Source organism: Copadichromis virginalis, linkage group LG4 (genome assembly GCF_057382275.1).
Source record: "Copadichromis virginalis isolate Kocher_CV1m ecotype Utaka linkage group LG4, C_Virginalis_male_GT1.1, whole genome shotgun sequence".
Lineage (NCBI taxonomy): Eukaryota > Metazoa > Chordata > Actinopteri > Cichliformes > Cichlidae > Copadichromis > Copadichromis virginalis.
The window spans coordinates 11706197-11727568 of NC_140621.1; the positions used below are offsets into that span (position 1 = coordinate 11706197).

Sequence of the window (21372 nt, forward strand, 5' to 3'; positions counted from 1 at the left end):
TAAATGTGAGTTTCATATTTAAAAATGAACTGAACTGTTTCGATCTGTCCAAGTTGTACCCCACCTTTCGCCCTATAACGATAGATGGGATAACCTCCAGCCCCCCACGACCCTGAATTAGATACACGGAAGAAAATTAATGGATGGAATCAATCCATCAATCAATAAACATGTCAACAAACATTGCTTACCGGTTATATCAGTACAGTGGGAAATAATCTTTGACGTATTAACTATAAACACATCACAGAAGATGTACAGATGTAATTCTGGCCCCAGAAGTGTTTTTTGGTCTTGATCTGAAATATTCTTGTCATATCCGTGGATTAAAATCATCACCAGTGTGTATTTTGTTTAATAAGAGAAAGACGAGATTTTCTTTCTTTTGATCGATTTTATTTTCAGGGAAAATCCTCATTATGAGAAGAGATGGGTGGACTCCAAAGCAAACCCGAAACTGCACCAACACGGAACAACATTTAGAGAACTTAAAATTAAGAAGATAAAAATACTTTCCCCTAAAATAAATATTTATTTCATACATAAATTTATAGCTCATGTTAATCCCTCTAATTGTATGATTTTCTCGTGTCTACTTATTTTAAATATACAATCCATGTACTGCAGTCAAGTCACTCCATTAAAATTAAAGGAGCGTCCTACATGTGAGCCCCTATGAATGCATCAGCTGTCATTATGCACAATCACTTTTACTGAAAAAAAGAAAAAGAAATCAAGGAAACCTTTTACCTTCATATTGTGAATATTATCAAAGCACATAACACTGTGTCCAAATCTGGTGCATTTTAAGTTTACTTATTTTTTTTCCTCCAGCATTTTGAGCACTCATAACTTCGAATCATAATTGCATGGCTCCTTTCCCTCTCCTCCTACTGTAGGGGCTTACTGTGCAACCAGAAACGTCTCATCTCTGTAAAAAGTGCACAAGTGTTTCATTTGAAGGAGAAAACTCAACTTCAGCACAGTTATCAGATTTCACTGGCCTTCACACCCAGCCAACGCCCACCTTCCCCTCTTTAATTTGCTCCTTTACATATTACTCATCGACAACCACTGAGTAACATACAGCATTTAGTAGAGACCAGTCACTCTCACACTTTCATGTGTCATTTTATTAGAAAACATTCAAATGAACAGATAAATTCAGACCATAAAAACACCTCAAGGGAAAAAAGACAAAAGAAACAAAATAAAAACAAACAAACACTCCAGCTCGCAGATGTTGTTGAACATAAATTTCTTCTTTGTGTAGTTTACCAGTCAGGGAAGCCTAATCTAAACTGATAGCAACACTTTCAGTACTCCTTAGATTACAGCTTGAGTTGACCTGGAAGACAGGGTACTGGAAACCTCTAATTGTATTCTAGTGTGTTTGCCCGTATTCTAAAATCAAGACATTACAATGTGCGCCAAAGAAAAACAAACAAAAAACATAGAAAGTGATCAAATTTACCATACCAAGCTAAAAAGTTTAAATGAAAGGATCCTTTAATAAAACAGATTTCCTCGGCTCCCGACCTTACGCTGCTCATACAAAACAATAACATAACTGCAAAACTGCTTCCATCTCCAGAAGCATTTATATTAATATTACAGAACCATTAAATAAGAAAAAGGAAAAATGATATTATAAATCCCGCATCATGTATAAGACCATCATTACAAATAAAAAGCAAATTGGACTACAATTTCACAAAGCACAAAGCTCCTCCATCAATCCAACGTGATGAAATATAATTTTTTTTACATAACATCGAGGCCTTTTTGCTTGCAATCTGTACAACATCAGTTCTGTCAGTCTGCAGAGCATGACAACACCAAACACCCCCCCATTAAAACCTGTAGCTTTTAAAGGTGGTTTATATAGCGACGCAGCAGAGAAATTGGTTATTCTGCACAAACTTGTTTGCAATTCGATGCTTTTCTTTGCTGCAGTGAAAACATGTCACTACTCCACTTACAGCTTGTGAATTCAAACTGACCATACCTGTTCTACACGAGGGATATTTTCTTGTTTTTTTTATTTAAAACAAACAAAACAATCTAAAAGGCTCCAGCAGTTTTTCATAGGTGACTGTTCTCAGAGCTCTCTGCATCAGAGGATCCTCTCCAGACATTTACAGCTTGTACTCACTCCCACATACTAATCAGCCTCACAATGAAATGCAGTTTAGCGTAGTAGCTCAACAGGAATTCCCCAAGTCTAAAAAAGACTGGGGTGGGGGGGTGAGATGGGCCATGGGCATTAAAGTTCATGTCCCAAACTCTTATCCTCTGGTCTTCTTTTTCAGACCAAGCTACACCACCTGCCTCCCTGCTCTTCATGATGGAAATCACAGCTCAAAGATGTCGCTGTGCTGCGTGTCAAAAAAAGTGACACAGATTTGGGGGGTGGGGTACACCTTGAGTTCCAGTATGAAGATGATTGGTCAGTGAAGTCACACAGCTTCCTTTTTTTGCTCTCTTTCTTTGTAACTAAGAACTTGCTATTAAACCTACTTCTTCTATGTACAACTTGTATACAATCACATTATAAGTTTGAATGCAATTCATTTCTCATGTAAATGCACCAGCGTGCTTGTGTGTGTGTGTATTTAGGCATTTTCAAACTTGTAGCCCCATTGCTGCCTCCCTCTGTCATTTAAATGTTCCCCTGTTCTCTGCTTCATGTGTGACGGGGTGGAGCATGCCTGCAGCAGCAAACCAAACCCTGAAGTGTTGTTTCTGCTGCATCCTGCTGTTCAAGGAAAGCAGATCAGCTGTGTGTTACTGGAATGATGCTGCACTGGACTGAAGCACAAATCACTTAATGGTCACAGAATTCTGTTTTTTTTGCTCCACAGTACAATGCTGGCACTGTACAGTTGTGAGGTAGATAAGGAGAGACACTACTCAGCACTGTACGGTTTAAAGCAAGCAAGGCTATCCTAAAAGCACAGCCGTGCTCAGACCTCAGCTGTCTACTCTTAAATTCTGTGAAGCTCTTAAATGAAGCTTGCAAATGAAACGACACATTACTCTTACTGCAGCACTCACATTGCTGGGTGCCAGTAATGATTGTACGGTGTGGTGTCCTAGAGCAAATCAATGCACTGCTGCATTCATTCATTTAAATAGCTATTAGATAATGGTCCCTTTTCCCTCTAGGGCCTTTTAAACCTGATTTTCTTTTGTTTGAAAAGAGGCAGCCAGCCAGCGTAGTACCAGTAATGACCAGAAGGTGGGGCGACTGTGCTGCAATTAAACTTAAGCACCAAAGGCGCAAACGTTTCAGCCAGGCGTGTGGATACAGTGCTGATGGATACAGCCCTGTATCCATCAGCGCTGTATCCATCAGCGCTGTATCCATCAGCGCTGTATCCATCAGCGCTGTATCCATCAGCGCTGTATCCATCAGCGCTGTATCCATCAGCAAAAAAACAAAAACAGCTGTGTGTGTTACGGTGTCCACGTGGCAGAAAGTCTATATTTCTGAATAGCTGACAATTATAAAATTACATGTTGGCGGAGGAGAAGCCTGGTTAATGTCCCTGTGTGTGTGTGTGTGTGTGTGTGAGACAGCAGAACCACAGAGAAGCCTTGTTTGTTGTGTGTGTTCAAGAAGCGGCGATGGTGGTACCCCCGCTGAGGCGCAGCAGAATCTGCTGACAGTCCTGCAGCGACCGGCGGTCTCCCACCCGCTCCAGGGTTCGCTTGGCCTCAGCCAGTAGACGAGCTCTGTGCCCGGGCGGGGTTAGCAGGGGCATGGGGAGGTGGCGGCAGGCCAGCAGAATGGCGTGAGCTCTCTCCCTCTCGCCTAAAACACACTCGCCATCTGAAAGCAGGCAGGGAGGAGGAGGGGAAAAGAAGAAGAAACTGGATAAATGTCTTTTCTCTTGGTGTGTCTCGTGTCGTACACTAGGACGGTGTTGCCTACCAGCTGTGTAGGAGCTGTGCGTCCTGCGTCGGAGGTTGTGCTCCAGCAGCTGGTGTGTCCTTGTGGGACTGGCTCCAGCCATCAGCCTCACTGTGGTCTCATGAAGGAACACCTAAATAACACAAACAGCTGTCATTATCAGGTATTTATTATCATTTCAACTTGGCTGAACACACATCTGAGCAGCCCTCAAATTCTCTCAGCAGGCACCAATGTCCGTGCACGTGTTACCAACCAGTTCCTCTGCTTTACTACAACTATTCCCCAACACTCTGTATTCATGTTTGTTTTTGGCCATGAACTCTTTGAAACAGCTCTGTATGCATAACATTTACAATTCAACTAAATTAAATATTAATTAAACTAAAAAGTGGAGGTTTAGATTTTCAAGATTGACAGCAGGCCTTTAAAAACTTCACGATTTGTCTTTCTTCAGCCTCTTCAGTACCACACCAACGCAAACTCATTTTACATCAAACACACTTTAATCTGAACGCCAATTTCTGTCATTGTAAGAAATTTAACTGCACATTAAATCAATGAGACATCTTAATAAAAGACAAAGTATTGCAATTTCAAAAGTGTGTCTCAGTTTTTCTACATGATAAAGAAATAAAGAGTCAGCATGACTTTTGGACCTAAATTGTAATAACTGAAAGTGTAAAATTACAGAACTCTATAATTGATTGTCTGTGTTGTATAATGAATGGGGGAGATTGTTATCAGCAGGGAAAGCTTGTAAAACCTGTGAAAAAGACTGTCCAAAATTGATGACCTCCTTCACATTTTCCAAAGCCAAAACGGGCCGGATTGGAGTCCTTGAAGGTTTTATTCTGGCCCTCGGGCCTTATGTTTGACACCCTTCTAACTCTTTGTCTACCTTCTTTCCTCAGATTTCCTCCACTGTGCTATCTAAGAGGCCAAATGTGAAAAACTTAACAGTCTCAAAAAACAACAAATACATTTACTAGAGGAGCCGTTAAGGCTCCTCTAGTAAATCTCAGAAGTGTGACTGATGATATGGTGAACTGAAATGAAAGTTCTGGAAATGGTAAAAGTGATGGAGATTCATAATAAAAAATTAAAATATATATATTATGTTCATAATGACCAAGATGAGTATCAGAAATGTACCGAGGTGATTTCTCACTTGAAGGATGGAGCCATTTACAGTTTCACTACTGCGAATACTTGGAAGCTGATCACTGTTGCAAATTCTATTATATATTTTTGAAATTTAATAAGCTACATTTAAAAAAACAAAAACAACCCCCCCCCCCCCCAATCATAAAATATGCCAAAAACCATTTCCTGCGGTGCCAAACTGCCAGCCTAAGAAATTCAGAATGACGAATCTCTTTCACTTCTTCCTCTCATTGAGGCCTGAACATAGAGAGTTCTGTCTTTATGATCCTTCGCATATTTCAGCTATCAGCACTATTATTAACATATCTGAATTAATCTCCCCAAAGCCCGACCTTGTGTTGTCCCTGTCTGTAGCACTGTGTGAGTTTTCTGAGTGCGCTGAGGTCCCTCTGGAAACCAGCCAACTGAGATCCAGGAGCCGGGCCAGGTTCTCCATTACTGCTGCTTCCCCGCTGCCATAAACTGGTCCTCAAAGTCAACAGGAGGTCACAAACCAGTAGCTCAACCCCCTTGGAGAAGAAAAAAAAAAAAAAAAAAAAATGAAAACACAGCTGGGTTGGGTATAGATGCACATAAAAAACCAAACCCCACAATTACCGGTAAATCTTAGCCGACGTGTATGCCAGAGAGATCAAATCTGAAAAGATATTCATTGTTGCTCAGTGTTAAGTGGTGGGGTGTAGTGGATGCGTGCAGATCAGGGAGGCCTCTGTACTGCACTGCAGACACATTGCACTCGGCTTCAGGATCATGCAATGCAACTACAATGCACCACAGCCACCTCCTGCCACCCACACTGCGCGCACACACAGCCCCACAACAGCCTGACCTGACCCTAACTCTGTGTGTGTGTGTGTGAGTGTTTATGCATGATTAAGCTTTAACTACAGTTAGTGCTGCACTGTGAGACAGTAACTTGTAATATATGGAAGACTCTTTGATGTCTGCATGCACTGCATGTATGAATGTAGGGGCCATGTTTGGTACATCTTTCAGGAACTGTTGATACCCTACCTTGTTCAGCCAGTTCCCAGACTGGGCGAGCGCCACTGAGATGCTGGAGCACAGGTAGCTGCTGCCTCTGTCACAGTAAGAAAGGCAGGCTATTGCCCCTTCTCCCTTCAGAGGGGACAGGCTCATCTGTACAGCCTTGCAGAGAAGCAGCACAGCCTTGGGCAGAGGATGGCTGGAATAGAGAGGGACATTTATCAGGTTATTGTGCTTTGTTTTTTCCCCCCCTCCCACTTTGGATACAATTATTTTAGAAAAATCGGCACCTATAAGCAGTTTGTAGAACCACCAACTGTGCATCAGATTTTTAATCATCAAATCTGCACAAGATTAAAGCGGATGGGGCCGATCCAGGGCTTAAAATGCAATAACAGGAGAAGAAATTAACTCGAACATGTTTACTGGAGGTGCGAAGGTGCACAAAGAATAAATAGCAAAGTGCAAAAAACTGATTTCTCTGTTGGCTTATGACTGTTCAGTCATAACATCTTAATTGAGTCAGCTTTATTGCCATTTTTGAAGACTGCAAACACAGTGCTGAATATAGAATATACACCTGTATGTGCTGCATGTTTCTGATTTAATTAAAACACAGCCAAGCAGATAAACAGATACCGCCAAATGTCTGCAGGACAGTTTTAATTTGCCTTGATATTGGCTAAATGCTGTGTAACATGTCAGTCGGTCAATTTTCATACTCTGACCATTCCGTGACCTCTGTTGCTGGACATCCTGGAATAGACCACTCCCATTAAGGTACAATATATTTCAGTGCACTTACTCAAGAATGTGCAGAGCTCTCGGCATTCGCTCAGCTTCTGCCAAAAGTGACTTCACTGCGACATCATCGCCCTGCAGCCAGTACACTGCAGCCTTCAGGACCACAGCCCACCAGCGACTCACTGGGTCCCCCACTGGAAGAGGGGAAAAAAAAAAAAAAGTACATAAAAGAAGAAAAATTATGCATAAAGAAAATGTAGCTCAAACAGGTTGGTCAACCTTTTGGCGTTGTAGCTTTCCTGCTGTTATCAAAAGCTGCATGCATGACTGTAAAACACTTTTTTTTTGTAGGGCAGCAACCAGATTGTCACTGTGTTCTTATCCACTGCATTCATTTGTAGATGACTGTAAGCTGTGATAATACCACAAAACATTCATGTGGAAAGCGACTAGTGACTGACTATCAGTGTGCTGCTAGAGGAAAGTAAATCCATTCAGGCTGACAGTAATAACTCAGATTGCTATCTGCTTAGTTATCACAGAAGAAAACGTTCCCCCCCCCACGCAAAGATCTGTTCACGATTCTTATTAAACTGTCACGGTTCTTCTTCATATCAATCATACCTGGAATAGTGCTGTGACTGGGAGGAGTCGAGAAAGGGGGAGGTGGGGAAGGAGAGTCCTCTGTGCAGCTGTTCAACAGCTGCAGGAACTCCAGGGCGCTGGAAAACTCTCTGAAAGGGTAGAAGAAAAGATAAGCTAAAAGCAAATCTAAACCTAAAGTTTACACCAAGCTGTGGAAAAAACCAAAACAAAACATAATCTATAAACATTAAAGTGTCTGAGTTTCTCGGTAGTGCGTTGCTGCTGCTATTCAGGCCTTACCCAGACTCGTTCTTGCGTTTTTCTGCTTCAGAGTCACTCTGCGGCTGGATGAGGGTGTGAACGGCTCTCTCCAAAAGCTTCCTGCAGAAAGAGCGGTGCAGCTGGGCAATGGGGTCAGCTGGGAGGAAAGATCAACAGGAAAGCAGAGAGAACAGGAATATCACTCACGATTAACTTTTGAAAGAAGTTAACTGGATTATTTTATTTTGAATTCGAAGAAGTAAATTAGAGGAAACTTAAGGAGCAGCCCCAACATTTACAGCATACCTGGGTCTCTCTGAGAAGTGTACACCCCATCGCCGTTTTCTGACTTCACTGACCAATCACAGCTCAGGAAGAACTGCCTCCCAAGTGGAGTGAAGAGCCAGCGCAGGCAGTCGGGGATCGTCTTGGTTTCTGATTGGTTGGCCACACTCTCAGCACAGCCCAGCAGGTAACCCTGAGAGACAGACGAGGTTCAAAACATGATAAAGTGCGAGCGAAGCCAAACATCAACAGTGATGATTTCAAAGGTGACACACTTACAGGGAGACAGGAGAGATGGTGGCCCAGCGCAGTGCGCAAGGCTATTGTGGCAGTGACATAAATCTGGGCGAGCTGTGTGGGGGCCATCTTGCCTTGGGCGCTCACGCTGAGGTTCACAGCGCTTAGAGAGAGCGACAGAGCCCACAGGCTGCTACGCTGAGGCAGCTTTCCTGTAGAGACAAAGAGGAAGCAGATAATGTATCTTCTCATCATGTCAACACGTGTGAAAAGTACAAAACCATCTGCTGGATTCCTGTCTGTGCATCCTAAACGCTTACCCGTGAGTTGCAACTGGCTGAGCTGGTGGTACACAAGTGCCGCGTCCCTCGCGCTGGTCCTCGCCTCCTCCCCTTCGTGCTTCCCTCCGACCTGGTGGACAAGCCAGCCCAGAGGAGTTGGGCGATGCAAGCAGTAGCGAATCACGTTCCAGGAGAGTGAGCAGACGAGGTCCAGCTTGGTTGAGGGAAGAGCTCTCGTCAAAACAGAGAGGCAAGTCTCTAAACTGGCCACTGCTGCTGTGTAATCTCCCTGTAGGAGAGAGAATCACATGAGAAATGGTAAAGTAGTCAGCGTAGACTGACGGAAGAGAAAAACCGAGAAGGTTGTGGCTTAGCTCTGAAAGATGCTAAAAGTAAAACCATGTGCAGAGGAACCTGGCTCAACTGAGACATCAAAAACAGTGAGAATTAAAGCACAAATCTGCAAAGTGCTCTGTAATAGAAAGAAAAACAAATCTTAGGGTACATCCAACTCTAAGAAGTTCTATTAATCCAACAGCATCAGAATAATGGTTTGTTTAAAACATCTCAAGTCCATCTGATCTGATCTGCACTCACTCTGTTGAGATGCAGGTCTGCTTGTTTGCGGTGCCTCCAGAAGGACACAGATTTTGGTGAGTGAAGCGGTGTGACTGGCTCCCACAGGTACAGCACCCTGACACAGCCCCACACTGCTCCCACTCCACTCAGCACCCACACCATCACCCATGGCAACAGGCAACGGAGCCAAGATGCTGGAGGACGTGAAGAAATGAAACATGTCAAAAACAATGTCAAATCTACGAGAGGATGGACAAACCTGTATTTTTAAGATTCTAACAAAGGATTTTCTAGGTGGTATGAACAGGAATCAGCAATTCATCAACTTCTGGGATAAATTAAGTTAAAGATCATCAATTCTCACCAAATTCCTGCGTGTGACTTGGAAACCAGACAAGCGTTCTAGATGGGCCGTGGCCTCCGGAAAGGGCGGGGCTGCTCGATGTCTCCGATCCCAGTAAAGATGGGAGAGGGTTCAGGGAAAGGCAGAAGAAAGTCAAGGCGCAGAGGAGCAGCCGAGAGCGATCCATCACACCAACCGAGGGAGAGTCCGGCTCGCTTTTTATCTAAGACACAGTAAGAGAGACGAAGAACAGGTTCACAGGGACGATAAATAATACTTTAAAGTCGATTTATAATCACAAACCCTTGCTTTGCCCAAAAAACATCTAGTGAAGCAAGCGGAAAAAGAAACCTTTTAAAACATCAACGTAAATCAAATTTTATCAAACAAGAAATCAGCTGTCTCGGAAAAATTTTCAAAAAAATGTGTTAGCTTATGGGCGTTCACCGGCTAAAAGCTTTTACTGTGAAGCAAAGCGAGTGGGAGTAATGTGCAATAAAGCTTTTGTCGACAGAAAGAACTACAACCGCCTCAGGTATGAAGAACCAAAAAAAAAAAAAAAAAAAATCTCACTCTAATCTTCAAAGAGGCACTTTGAAGCTAAGAATAGGAAGTCTTTTAAAACTGCCACTGTCCTTCCTTTGACCTACATAAACACACTGAGCTAATCAGTTTGCTGACACTAAAACACTGCAGTCTGCTAAGCCACTGAGCCACAACCATACTGTGTGTGTGTGTGTGTGTGTGTGTGTCCTCACCTGTTCATGATCCAATAAAGGGCTCCCTGGTTCTGAATCAACACAGTAAGGAGAGAACTGGTGAGGGGAACCAGAACCAGAATCTGAGGCCGGTGGTGACATCAGCACTACTTCCTCTTTGAGCTCCACATCTTCAGACAGCGTCACGGGCTCTGGGATTGAGAGAAAGTGTCAATGCATTGGACCTGCTGTGACTTCTGATCCGCTCGCAGCTTTAAGTAAAGTGAAGACTTACTGTTCTTCTGGTTGCCCATCTTAAGGGCCAGGTTCTCCTGGCGTAGTTTGTGATTAACCTGTTGCAAGTGCTTTATGTAGTCAATGGCCTTCCTAAGCACTCCTGACTTATGCATCTAGGAAGAAATACATGGAATTTAAAATGCTGAAAGCATATGATATTACCCAGACTTAGTAATTTATCTATTTATTTTAAAGGAGACAATAAAAATATTAACCTTCGCATCACTGCCCATGACCAGATCTCTGAGCTCGATGATCTTGTCGTTGATCGAGGATCTATACCTCTTCTCAATGATGTTGTGAGTTGTCCTCCTCTCGCCCTCCTTCACTACCCCTCCTGGCCCGACTCCTCCCGCTGTCACCTGGCACTGATCCATGCTTGGCCTAGCTGTGCTTTGACAAGAGCCTGGTTGTATCTGTTTGATTGGCAGCTTATCTCCTCCTCCCATCATAACAGGGACAGTGGTCAGGATGTTGCTGCTCATAAGTGTCTGGCGAACGAAAACATACACAAAAACAGTTTTTAGTCTTAATCATAACCTTTGTTTGCATGTAAATAGCAGTGTTGAATCATGCACAGTGCATACCGGGACTTGCAGAGCTGTGTTTTGGATGGGTGTGGTCAGGGTGGTGATGCCTGCAGGACTCTGCATGGTAGACAGCACCTGTGTCCCATCTGGTTTGAGAGTTGTGAGAACCAGTGAGTCCGTCTTAAGAATCTGAGGCTGCTGGACCAAAACCTGAGTGAAGACAACCATAAATTGAACGTTTTCATGTTTGCTTGATTATCACTGTGAAACTAAATATTATGTTAGGGGTTATGTTTGCAGTAACTTGGGGTAAAATTATTTAGGTAAGCTTTGGTGAAATATTCTGATAGCAGAAACTTTGTTTACTCATCCAATCCTGCTAACAACTGAGGATTACTTACAGGTACTTGTTGCACCTGCTGTTGCACAGTGTGGACTGCAGTGGGCGCTGTGGAGATGGTCTGGATGGTTTGACCTGTTGGGGTCAGAACACGCTGGTGCTGAATGGCCACTGGCTGAAGCTGAGGTGACGTCATGATGCTTTGCATTTGTGGCTGGAGGACTGGAGTGACGAGAGAGAAAACAAAAAAGATATTTAGGAAAAATGAAAAGCCAAATTAAATTGCATTCCCTGCTCTGTACTCACCTTGGAAGCCAGGAGCAGGGCTCTGCTGGCAAATGACAGGGTTCTGAATGAAGCGGGACTGTCCGCCATTGGAGGCAATCATCACCGTCTGGGCTGCTTGTGTCTGTATGGGCATGGGTGTTTGGCTGTGGGTCTGAACCAGGGTGTGAACTGGAAAGCTTTGAGTCTGCATGGGGATGCCCTGGGTGTGCATCTACATTCAAAAACAGAAAAACAGATTTTTGTTGTCTTTGTTTATCTGTTACAGTTTTTAAGCAGTCTGAAAATGTTTTACGTCAGCAGAAGCACCACTACAGCACTAGCCCATCACTGTAACAGTCAGACTACAGCTTTCTCCACTCCTAATAGGACTGTATGAGTAGCGTGTGAGAAAGCGTCAGGTAAATCTGTACCTGGATGGTTGTCTGGGCTGCCTGTTGGGGTTGAGGCTGGATGGGTTGGACCATCTGAGGCCTTGGCTGAAGGAGTGGAGGGCTGCGGGTCACCTGTTGCTGCACTGAAGCGTTGGTTGGGGGGGAGGGGGTTTGTGCGGGAGTGAGGGGAGGGGTGAGGAGTACTGAATGTGGGGACAGTGTCTGGGAGGAGGTGAAGCAAGCGTTGGAGCTCTGGTAGGCAGCATTGGTTGAGGGCTGCGGTGTCTGGGGAGTCTGAGCAATTTGAGGTTGAGGCCGAGGGGTGGAGGTGACTCCACCACCCTGTAGAGAGCCTGCTGAGTTCATCTGATCCTCGAACAAGTCTGGGAAGTCTCCCACCTGATTGCTGACAAACTGCAGCATCTCTGAAAATAGGGAGAAAGTAAACAGACAAGAAGTCAAAAACATCATCTGAGGTGTATCTGAACATCTCCGCAAGTCTCCTCTGTAAGTGAGGCCTCGTGCAGAATATTGAGGTTGCTCCAGTGTAGATCAGCCAAAGATATGAACACTATTTATTGCAAAGATATGAATAGAATCTTCAAGACCTGACCTTGAATTGACAGATATCCACACAAGCACAGCTACTGTTCTGGTCATAAATCAGTATAAAGAAACCTTCAAACAGAAGGCCTTGAAGAGGTTTGATGTAATCTCAATTGATGCCACAAAAGAGATAGGCATATAGAGTAAAGAACATTTAGATGAAGAATCGAGCAGCTCTGAAAGGTGTGATAGACAGATACATGCCCCCCACTCACTCACTCACCCACCCACCGACATTGTGTATGCTGGTGCTCGTGGTTTGGCAACATGACAATATGCACTCAGTTGCCAGTTCATTAGACCCATCGTACTGAATCTAAAACAAACTGCCTCTTCGTGAGGAGAGGTTTTATTAGGAAACAATGATCAACTTAATGTCTTGATTATTTTTGGGAATTATTTTTGTATATGAGGTTTAAAGTATAGGGTAAAATATTAAGCATTTTTGGAAATTTAGTTTGAAAAACATCTCTGATAGAAATAGTGTTGAGACAAAATATCAATACACTTACATAATCATATCACAGCCTCTTTCAATATGTTCCCAGCACATTCTTGCCAAATGCAGTATTGTGCCAAACCACCACTCATTTCTTTATATTTTGCTATAAAAATGGGTAATATGTGCAGCTATTTATCAAAACTAAACAGTATTTAGGGCAAAGTGAGCTTTTGTACACTTGTAACAAGCCTGAGAGTCAAAATTTGGTATGACTGGCAGCCTGATCTCTCTTAGGCACCTATCATGTCATTTCTTTAGGTAGTCTTCAGAAATACTTCTCCAGACTTCTTGAAGGACATTCAAAGCTCTTGTTTGGATGTTGGCTGTCCTCTGTCAGGATGATCCCATGCCGCTTCAATAATGTTGGGTTCCGGGATCTGGGGAAGCCAATCCATCACTGACTGCGCTCCAATGTGTGTTTTTCTATCCAGGCATGCTTTTACTGGGTTGGCAGTGTGTTTGGGACCACTGTCTGGATGCTGGAAAATGAAATAGCTGCCAGTAAGATACTTCCAGATGTTACTGTATGGTGGAACAAATCTGATGGTACTATTGACTCTTTTGGAACAACTGTGTTGGTCCAAATGATTGTTTTGCTAAGTATTATTTACTTTAGTAATTTGAAGGTTAACGTTTCTAAAAGGAATCCCCTTTCAAAAAAGACAACGACAACTGAAAACACTTTTGACATATAGTATCCCATGTGGTTGAAGCTTGTCTGCCTATGTGATTGATTGTGCCTATGCCCTTAGCTCCCAGGGTCAGCGCAGCGTCAATAAGCTGAGCCTGTAACCTTGAACTTTGTCTTAATGTGAGGCAGAGAAATCAGACAATACAAAAGACAAAGAACTTTTTGTCAAGTGTAAGTGTTAAATCACTAAGCGCACAACCCTTAGACACCACATATCAATACACCCGAGAAGCCCTGCAAGCCACATGTTAAATTTAACTACAGTCACTACTTTGCAGCCTCAAAATGAGTGATTGTTTCCTGCATTGAGTGATTTTTTTAGGCATCAGGAAAATACAAGGCCACTGTATAATACAGTACTATAACACCTTTTTAAAGACATACATAGTTATCAATCACGCTGCAGTGAAACATGTTCTGCATCTATTACGCCTGCAATAAAATTAATACTTCCTTTTTTGGTGATTTGATTTCTACATTTTTTTTTTAGCACAATATCGCTGCAGGACATTTTGTGTTTCTACTTTAATGGTGTAATGTTTGAAACAAACGCAACACAAAAAGCACTGGGGTACAAGAATAGATGCTTGAAGCTGGAAAGCGAAGAAGGAAAACTCAAACTTTTTAAAACACCAAAAGGTTCTCAGATATGTTTGGAAAAGAAGCCAACATCCTGTCAGCTTTGTCTTTGATCACTCGCTGCATTTTAGCACAGCGTACAAAAACAATAAAAGGCGTTCGTTCCCATCAGTGTGAAGGGTTGCCGACTCCAGACATGAATTGAAATCCAACAAGTCTTTAAAACGAACTCATGTGTGTTTAGATCTCATCTTGGATAATATATCATATCTGCATTTCTACTGCTGCAAAATCTCAAGCTGTAAAAAAGAGATCAACAGTCCAACACTAGCAGCAGAGAGGTCAAGGCCAGTAATTCATGCACTGATAGCCATGACTGAAGTCTGCATGTGACCTGTGTTGACATGACATTGAGAGGTAAAGAAACAGTAATGACCACTTTCGAAACCAATAAAAGGGAAACACTGTGATGCTTTCTTTGAAAAGTGAGCCCAGAGGAGTGCAGGACGGGATTTCAAATAACATCACAGGAACACTAAATGGGCTTCCTCTCAGAACCGTTTCTACCAACCATCCAGTCGAATTTACACTTACAGTAAGGCACTCGCACACTTCAACACCTCGAGGGGAGGGGGTTACAGTGGCTGACAGAACAAAGCACCTCTGAGCCCATGGAGCTCCAGACCGAGACTCCGACACAAAGGGTAAATCCATTAAATGGGGGTGTAGGGCGAGGGTGAGGGTGCAGTGGGGGACAATTTTGTGGGCTGCTGAGAGCAAAGAAAATAAGTTACATAAGCAGAGCAGCAGTTGTTAAGTGAATAATTGGAAAAGCAAGAATGTTCAACATTAATACAGAGTCAAATGCACAAAAGAAAAGCTTGTGACTAATCTGAATTTGCAGCAGTTAAATGCTTTTCCTCATGGGAAACCTGCATTTTCCCCCCCACACAGCTGCAGGCAAAATGCACTGAGTGAAGCAAAAGTCAAGTTAGGATCAGTCAAACCTCAACAGTCATTTGACTTTCACACAATCTGCACATTCTTCTTTTGACACAGTGATTAAGTGAGATTAAATAGCTGTGACTGGGCTGTTCACGAGAGAGAATTAACACCAGATGCCACAGGCAGGTAGGTTTTCAAACCCATGCATAGTAATCTTTATTAGGCTTTGCATGATCTCAGTTAGAGCACTTTGGTTGTATGCTGATGAGTAATTTAAACTTAACACAACCAATTCATCCCATACTGTGCGTCTCACACACACACACACACACACACACACACACAAATTCACCAGTGTATCAATCCGGTCTGGTGGGTTAGCATTCAGTAAAATTCCACCCTAATAAAAAGCTGGTGACTCTGCGTTGGCCAGCCTCACACCAAAAGCCCCCATCCTTTCACTGTGTGCCAAAGGGTGAAACATGTTTTGATAACAGGGAAGTTGGAACAAGGATGCTGTTTGTTCACAGGGTACAGGCCCACAGAGTGCAAAATGCTATCGGTTTTATTTATTTAGATGTTGTCCCACAGATGATGCTCAATTAGGTCTGCAGAAGCAAAAAGATGCTCAAGTAGGAGTTAAAGCTTTCTTCAAAAACAAGAAGGTCAGAAAGTAACTGACACTTCTTATGGAGGAGTCAAGACAACACAACAGTATCACTTCTTCATCTTTTAGTTTATGTTCATTGTTTGTTTGTTTTGGGTTTTTTGTTTGTTGTTGTTTTTGGGGGGTGGGGGGTATTAGAGAAACAAATAAAGAAAATAGACAACGATAATGCCAAAATAACAGAGCATTCGAGGACTACTAAATATAAGTGGTCTCTATTTTCCTGAGTGGTATCTTGAATACTTAAACATTGTCGCAAGAATTAAGAGCCAGAGCTGCTCATCTCCTTCCGCTCGGCAGGAAGAACAGCTGTCGGGCTAAACGGAAACAGGCCAACACTCGTGAAACACAGCTTAACCTTCCTATTTTTTTTAACGGTGACACGGACACTCACCGTCAATGTCTCCCAAGGTGAATTCGTCCCCTAATTCCGCTAAAGTCGTGTCCATGTTCTCCATGGTGGAGATATATTCCCCGCTGTCCATCCTATCTGTCAGCAGCTCTCCTCTCCGGTTGTCAACGGAGGGACAAAACAAACAAGGTCCACGAGCTCCTCCGTGGGCGTTCGGCAACGCCTACCACACAGCTAACTGACCGCGGAATATGTCCTCTCAACCCCAAAACAACAGAAGCCCCAAGAGAGGAGCACTTCTACACCGATAAACTCATTGGCATCAATTTATGTTTGAGGCGACGCCATCTTGTTTCACGCTCATTACGTCATTCACAAACAGACTCCGTGGCCCATAGAGGGATCTGATTGGCTGAGACCAATTCGTTCTTGTCATGAGACCAGTCATCATGGTCCAATGACAGGCCCGTATTCGCCGTGGTCTGATAGTACGTCAACTATCAGAAGCTTGGGTGTCATTTGAATAAACCGCTCCCCCTACCTTCACGAAAAGCACTCGACCTCGGTGGACAAATGCAGCTCCTTGGAAAAGATGACGGCGATAAACCCACACAGTCATTCTGCCGTCATTCGCCAAACACACAGTTTCACTCGTTTCTTCTATTTTGCCACAGCTAACGTGATAAGCATGTTTTCCAGCGTACAGATTAATACTATCGTATTTATTATTTACATTTTAAAGCTTTAAAGATTACAAGTTGTGTTATAGGAAAAAAGGGTTAATGGCATATACTCCAAATTTTACTTTTTAAGCATAAAAATTGTATGATATTGTGTTAATAAAAATGAAAGAACTACAGTTGAGCTACTCATCGACTCTATTAGGTAGGTAATCAATCACATTTAGGCATGTAGATAAGGTCGAAATGACCTGCCAAAGTTCAAACTGAGCATCAGAAACACGGAGAAATATGGGAGTTTAAGTTGCTTTAAGTTTATTGGCATAGGTGTTGGTGGCAGATGGGCTGCACTGTGTGTTTTAGCAACTGCTGATCTACAGGGATTCTGTCCCCTTAGTACCAACTTACCATCGCACCACCTGAGTATTGTTGCTGATCATGCCCATCCAGTTATAACTACAGTGTACCTTTCTTCTGATGGTTCACAGGAACCATCAGCAGGATAACACAACCATAAAGCTGACATCATCTCAAACTGGTTTCTTGAACATGAGTTCATTGTACTCAAATGGCCACCACCGTCACAAGACGTCAGTCCAACAGAGCATCTTTGGGACATTGTTGTTGAATCCATGCCAGGAAAAATTAAGTCAGCTCTGAAGGCAAAAGGACGTCCAACCAGGTATTAGTGTACCTAACAAAGTCATCAAATCTACACATTTAAAATGGCACAGATCTTAATTCTAAGCACCATCACATTTTTACCTAATGTGTTTGCAGAATTCTTCAAATGGAGAACCATAGTTGTACTTTTTAACCAATAAATCAACTCCACACATATGGCATTATAAAAAGATAACACAAATATAATACCACAACAAAAGGAAAAAAGAAGGCCAAAAACGTTAGTTCTTGCAACAATATTTGTATTTTTTTTATTTCACAGCAAAAACATGAACACATCAGTGAACTGCTGACTCATTTCCAGCAGATGTGTTGCCTGTATTAACCTGTGTTAATACATAACTGGATAACTCTCCCGGTTTACATATTACGTGACAATAAACCCAGCCAATCGTTGCATATCATTCATTATGGAAACTGATGAGGTGCTTAAGATGACTTTTTTCTGTTTATAATACTCACTGTATTTATTTATTTTTTTAAGTATGATGTGTGCTCAAGGACTAAAGTGTGTTTTAATACCAACCAGCAATGAAATGAACATGTTTAAAAATAAGAAACAACAGAATCAACACCCATCTAATATGTCTTTCAGTCGTCCCACACAAGTGCAAATGTCATGGATTATTCAGCCTCAGCTTGAACCAACATTTAGAATAAGAAATTTCTACCTTTTCTTTCAAAAAGTGGTTTCATATTAATACCGCATACAACTTTATTACACAGATGTTGTTGCTAGCAGTGCATCTTTAATCATTTACATACATGTAAAAATATCCCTCACTGCAGTAAGCTACTGTGTTGTGTGGTGTTTACTTGTGAAGGTGGAAAAATAAATCTCTTACATCCTGGATTTGGACTCTACGCTCAGCCTGTATTTATTTGTTCCAGTAGAATTCATAAGACTTCTTCTCTGAGTAGGAAGCCTCCGTCGTTCCTGTGCCGCTTCTCACTTTTTCCTTCACCACTTTCACCACCAGACCACCAGCGAGGGCGATGCCGGCTGCAGCTTTGCCGATTTCGGCCACCGCGCTCAGGATGCGCGCTGTTGTCGACATGGTGCCCCACGGGTCTGATGCAACCCTGCTGGCTGCTGTTGCCACACTGGGCCCTGTTACCCCACACACAGCACCAGCGGCCACTTCCTGAGCTAAGGCGGCAGCACACTGAGGAGTCCCAGTGGCTCCTGACACTAAACTACCCTGAGCTACTCCTGCTGCTGCTGCAGTTTCAGCTCCACCGAGGGCAGCTGCTCCCTCCAGAGCTGCTCCTAAAGCAGCCCCACCTGCCATGGTGCATCCCACACCGGCCGCCACCCCGACTGCAGTGGCCCCTATGATACTAACCTGGCTGAGGGTATCTAAAGCACCTTCTGCAGGACTGGAAGCCTCAGCGCTAGCAATGACTCCAACAGAACTACCCAGAACGCCACCTGTTGCTGCGCCTAGAGCCACTGCAGTTTTCCCCGAGGCTGCTGCCACTATGGCGCCCACGGCGTTCCCCACACCTGAGCCTCCCGCCACAGACATCCCAGCTAACTGAGCTGCAGCAAAACCAACCGAGTTCCCAACAAGAGATGCCCCAGCTGCGGCTGCCAAAGGGGCAGCCGCTCCAAAAACTGCCCCAACTGCCATGCCAGTGGCTCCAGCAGCCACCAGGACCTTAACTCTCTCCAGCACCATGGGAGAGAGCGCGGCTTCCCTCCTGAAACGAATTAGTGACGACCGAACAGATGGCCGCCGGCTGACAGCTCTGCCATGGCCCCGATGTCGGCCTCTGATCTGGTCTCTCAGCAGGCTGAAAGGACTGCTTCTGCTCTCCTTTGCCCATCTCTCCACCCTAAGATCATCTTCACTTCCTCTTTCTACCCCTTTCCTCTGGAGCTCTTGTAATCCTCTCTCGCTGCTTCCTGCTATGTCAGACTCTAAAACACATTTCCTTCTTTTTGCAAGTTTAGCTCCCTCATCAGTTCTGCAGTTACTTCCTTCTTGGTCTTCACCATCTGCTTGCCCTCGCTCTCGCAAAATCCTATTCTGCTCCTCCCTGATTGCAGCCTCTGCCTCTAAAAACATAATGTTAGTATAAAACCCTCCGTTACTCTGCCTCACCATACTGTCTACCTTCACCAAGAGCTCTTTAACCTGTGCTGTGTTACTGGGGTCTTTGTTGTTGAGCACATGGTACCTACCCCCACACTTGTCTATCAGAGCCCTCAGCCCAGGAGGTGCAGTCATGTTCAGATATTCTTCTATCCCCATTCCCTCTAGGTCATCCCCCCTTGTAAAAAGAACCACTGTATGGTGAAATACAGCATCCTCCCCAAATATCTTGGCCAGCTCACAAACAGCCTGGTTCTCGTTGTCTGTGTATCGTCCTATTGGCACTACAAGGAGGAAAGCGTGGGGGCCAGGGGCAGAGAGAGACACGCATTTGGCAATCTCTGCGTGAATCTGCTCCACACTGAGGTGAGTGTCTCCAAAGCCTGGCATGTCAACAACCATGATTCGCCTCACTCTCCTCTGTGGGACGGCCCGGCCATCTTCTTCAGCGAGCTCAGTGTTTCCCATCTCGCAAATCTGAGTGACAGAGCTGGCGCTGACCTGTGACAGGAACTGCCTGCGGCCCAGGATGGTGTTCCCAGATGCACTCTTGCCAGATCCGGTCTTTCCAACAAGGACCAGTCTGAGGTCTTCGCTACACATGGTCTCAGAGTCGACTCCTTCCTTCTCACCCTCCATGTGTACTGGTTCCTTGTTCCCCTCCTCGTCTTCTAACAGAACATTAGGAGCAGAAAACGTTTGGCGTTAACGCTCAGACTACTGTAAATGTTTTTTTGAAATGTTCACTGCAAATGTAATGACCAATGGAAAAGCAGACAGCAACCAAGGCTTGTATTATCTCCACTTTGTGTCGTTGGGAAAGATAACAGCAATGTAATGAGCTTTGTCAAGTGAGAGCATCAGGAAGCTTCTTCCACATAAACAAAACAGCAATAGGCTAGCTACAGGCAAGAGGGACGCGAAGCTAGCAACATCCACTAGGTGGTTAAATTAAATGTCTAACTTTAACACCACCCAGTGACAACATACCCTGAAACTAAAAATCAAATGTCGAATGAAGAGCTCACGCTTTAATCTCGTTAATTAGACTGCCTGCTAATAATTCAGCCTTAGCACGTTAACAGCTTTAGCTTAGCTTTCGTTAGCAAGTCGCTAACTTTGACAGAAACATCAAAGAGTGATCTTACCACAGTACAAATGATGAAACATTTCGCAGAGAGACTAAAAGGCCGTTTCTTCTCTGCATGCCAGCTTCCCCTTCATCCTCTACATGCGGCCACAGATGGGCTGAAGTCAAACTGTTCTGCCCGCATATGAAATGCAAACACTGGACTTTGTGTCTTTGATGGTTTCCTGCCCTCTGTCGGTTCATCTGCTCGACAAAAACAAATGTAGCAGGTCTGTGGAGCACAGAAGGGGTTGCTTTCAGCCGCTCTCATGTTCACGCTTGATTTGGAAGATTACTTTCTTCTTCTTTTTTTTTTTTTTTTTACCTCCATCCTGACACAATAGCAAGAGGTTTGTGTGTCTCCCCGGGCTCGAACCGGTAACCTTTTGTTTGCTATTATACAAATTGAGTAAACGCCAAAGTGTAGAGTTGTCACATATAAAGCCCTGAATCTTTGTATAGAGTTTGTGTTACAGTTTTTCCTATTGATAAAGCCCAGCCCCGTTGCCATTCTTACTAAAAGCAATTA

The 21372-nt window shown here is 43.7% G+C and overlaps 2 protein-coding genes across 3 annotated transcripts; both read right to left on the minus strand.

The window, feature by feature from the left end:
• Positions 1-1112: 1112 nt before the first annotated feature.
• On the minus strand, positions 1113-16632 carry srebf2 (sterol regulatory element binding transcription factor 2). Its single transcript, XM_085453562.1, has 20 exons — positions 16294-16632; positions 11949-12334; positions 11557-11749; positions 11312-11472; positions 10968-11120; positions 10596-10871; positions 10379-10493; positions 10144-10295; positions 9407-9608; positions 9061-9236; positions 8503-8752; positions 8225-8394; positions 7967-8138; positions 7700-7817; positions 7439-7548; positions 6876-7008; positions 6098-6269; positions 5416-5592; positions 3938-4049; positions 1113-3835 (listed from the first exon to the last, which is right to left on the minus strand). The coding sequence occupies exons 1-20, from the start codon at positions 16382-16384 to the stop codon at positions 3618-3620; spliced, it is 3537 nt and encodes a 1178-aa protein (XP_085309688.1). The 5' UTR covers positions 16385-16632; the 3' UTR covers positions 1113-3617.
• A 1208-nt stretch (positions 16633-17840) lies between these two features.
• On the minus strand, positions 17841-21244 carry LOC146710895 (uncharacterized). Of its 2 annotated transcripts, none has more exons than XM_085453568.1 (2): positions 20863-21244; positions 17841-20382 (listed from the first exon to the last, which is right to left on the minus strand). In XM_085453568.1, exons 1-2 carry the CDS (start codon positions 20882-20884, stop codon positions 18494-18496), a joined length of 1911 nt encoding a protein of 636 aa, XP_085309694.1. In that variant the 5' UTR covers positions 20885-21244; the 3' UTR covers positions 17841-18493. The 2 variants fall into 2 exon arrangements, with proteins under 2 accessions (XP_085309694.1, XP_085309693.1); XM_085453567.1 differs by having other exon boundaries at positions 17841-20385.
• Between the last annotated feature and the right edge of the window lie 128 nt (positions 21245-21372).

What these genes read in the sequence shown, in the direction of transcription:
- srebf2 (XM_085453562.1), bottom strand. Translation starts at nt 16,384, where the DNA reads ATGGACAGCGGGGAATATATCTCCACCATGGAGAACATGGACACGACT. An exon ending in AGCAGGTGCAACAAGTACCT is followed by an intron (nt 11,121 to 11,311) that starts GTAAGTAATCCT and finishes GTCTTCACTCAG; the next exon opens with GTTTTGGTCCAGCAGCCTCA. An exon ending in CACTTCTCAGAGAGACCCAG is followed by an intron (nt 7,818 to 7,966) that starts GTATGCTGTAAA and finishes CTTTCCTCCCAG; the next exon opens with CTGACCCCATTGCCCAGCTG.
- LOC146710895 (XM_085453567.1), bottom strand. Translation starts at nt 20,884, where the DNA reads ATGTTTCATCATTTGTACTGTG. An exon ending in GTTTCATCATTTGTACTGTG is followed by an intron (nt 20,386 to 20,862) that starts GTAAGATCACTC and finishes ATGTTCTGTTAG; the next exon opens with AAGACGAGGAGGGGAACAAG.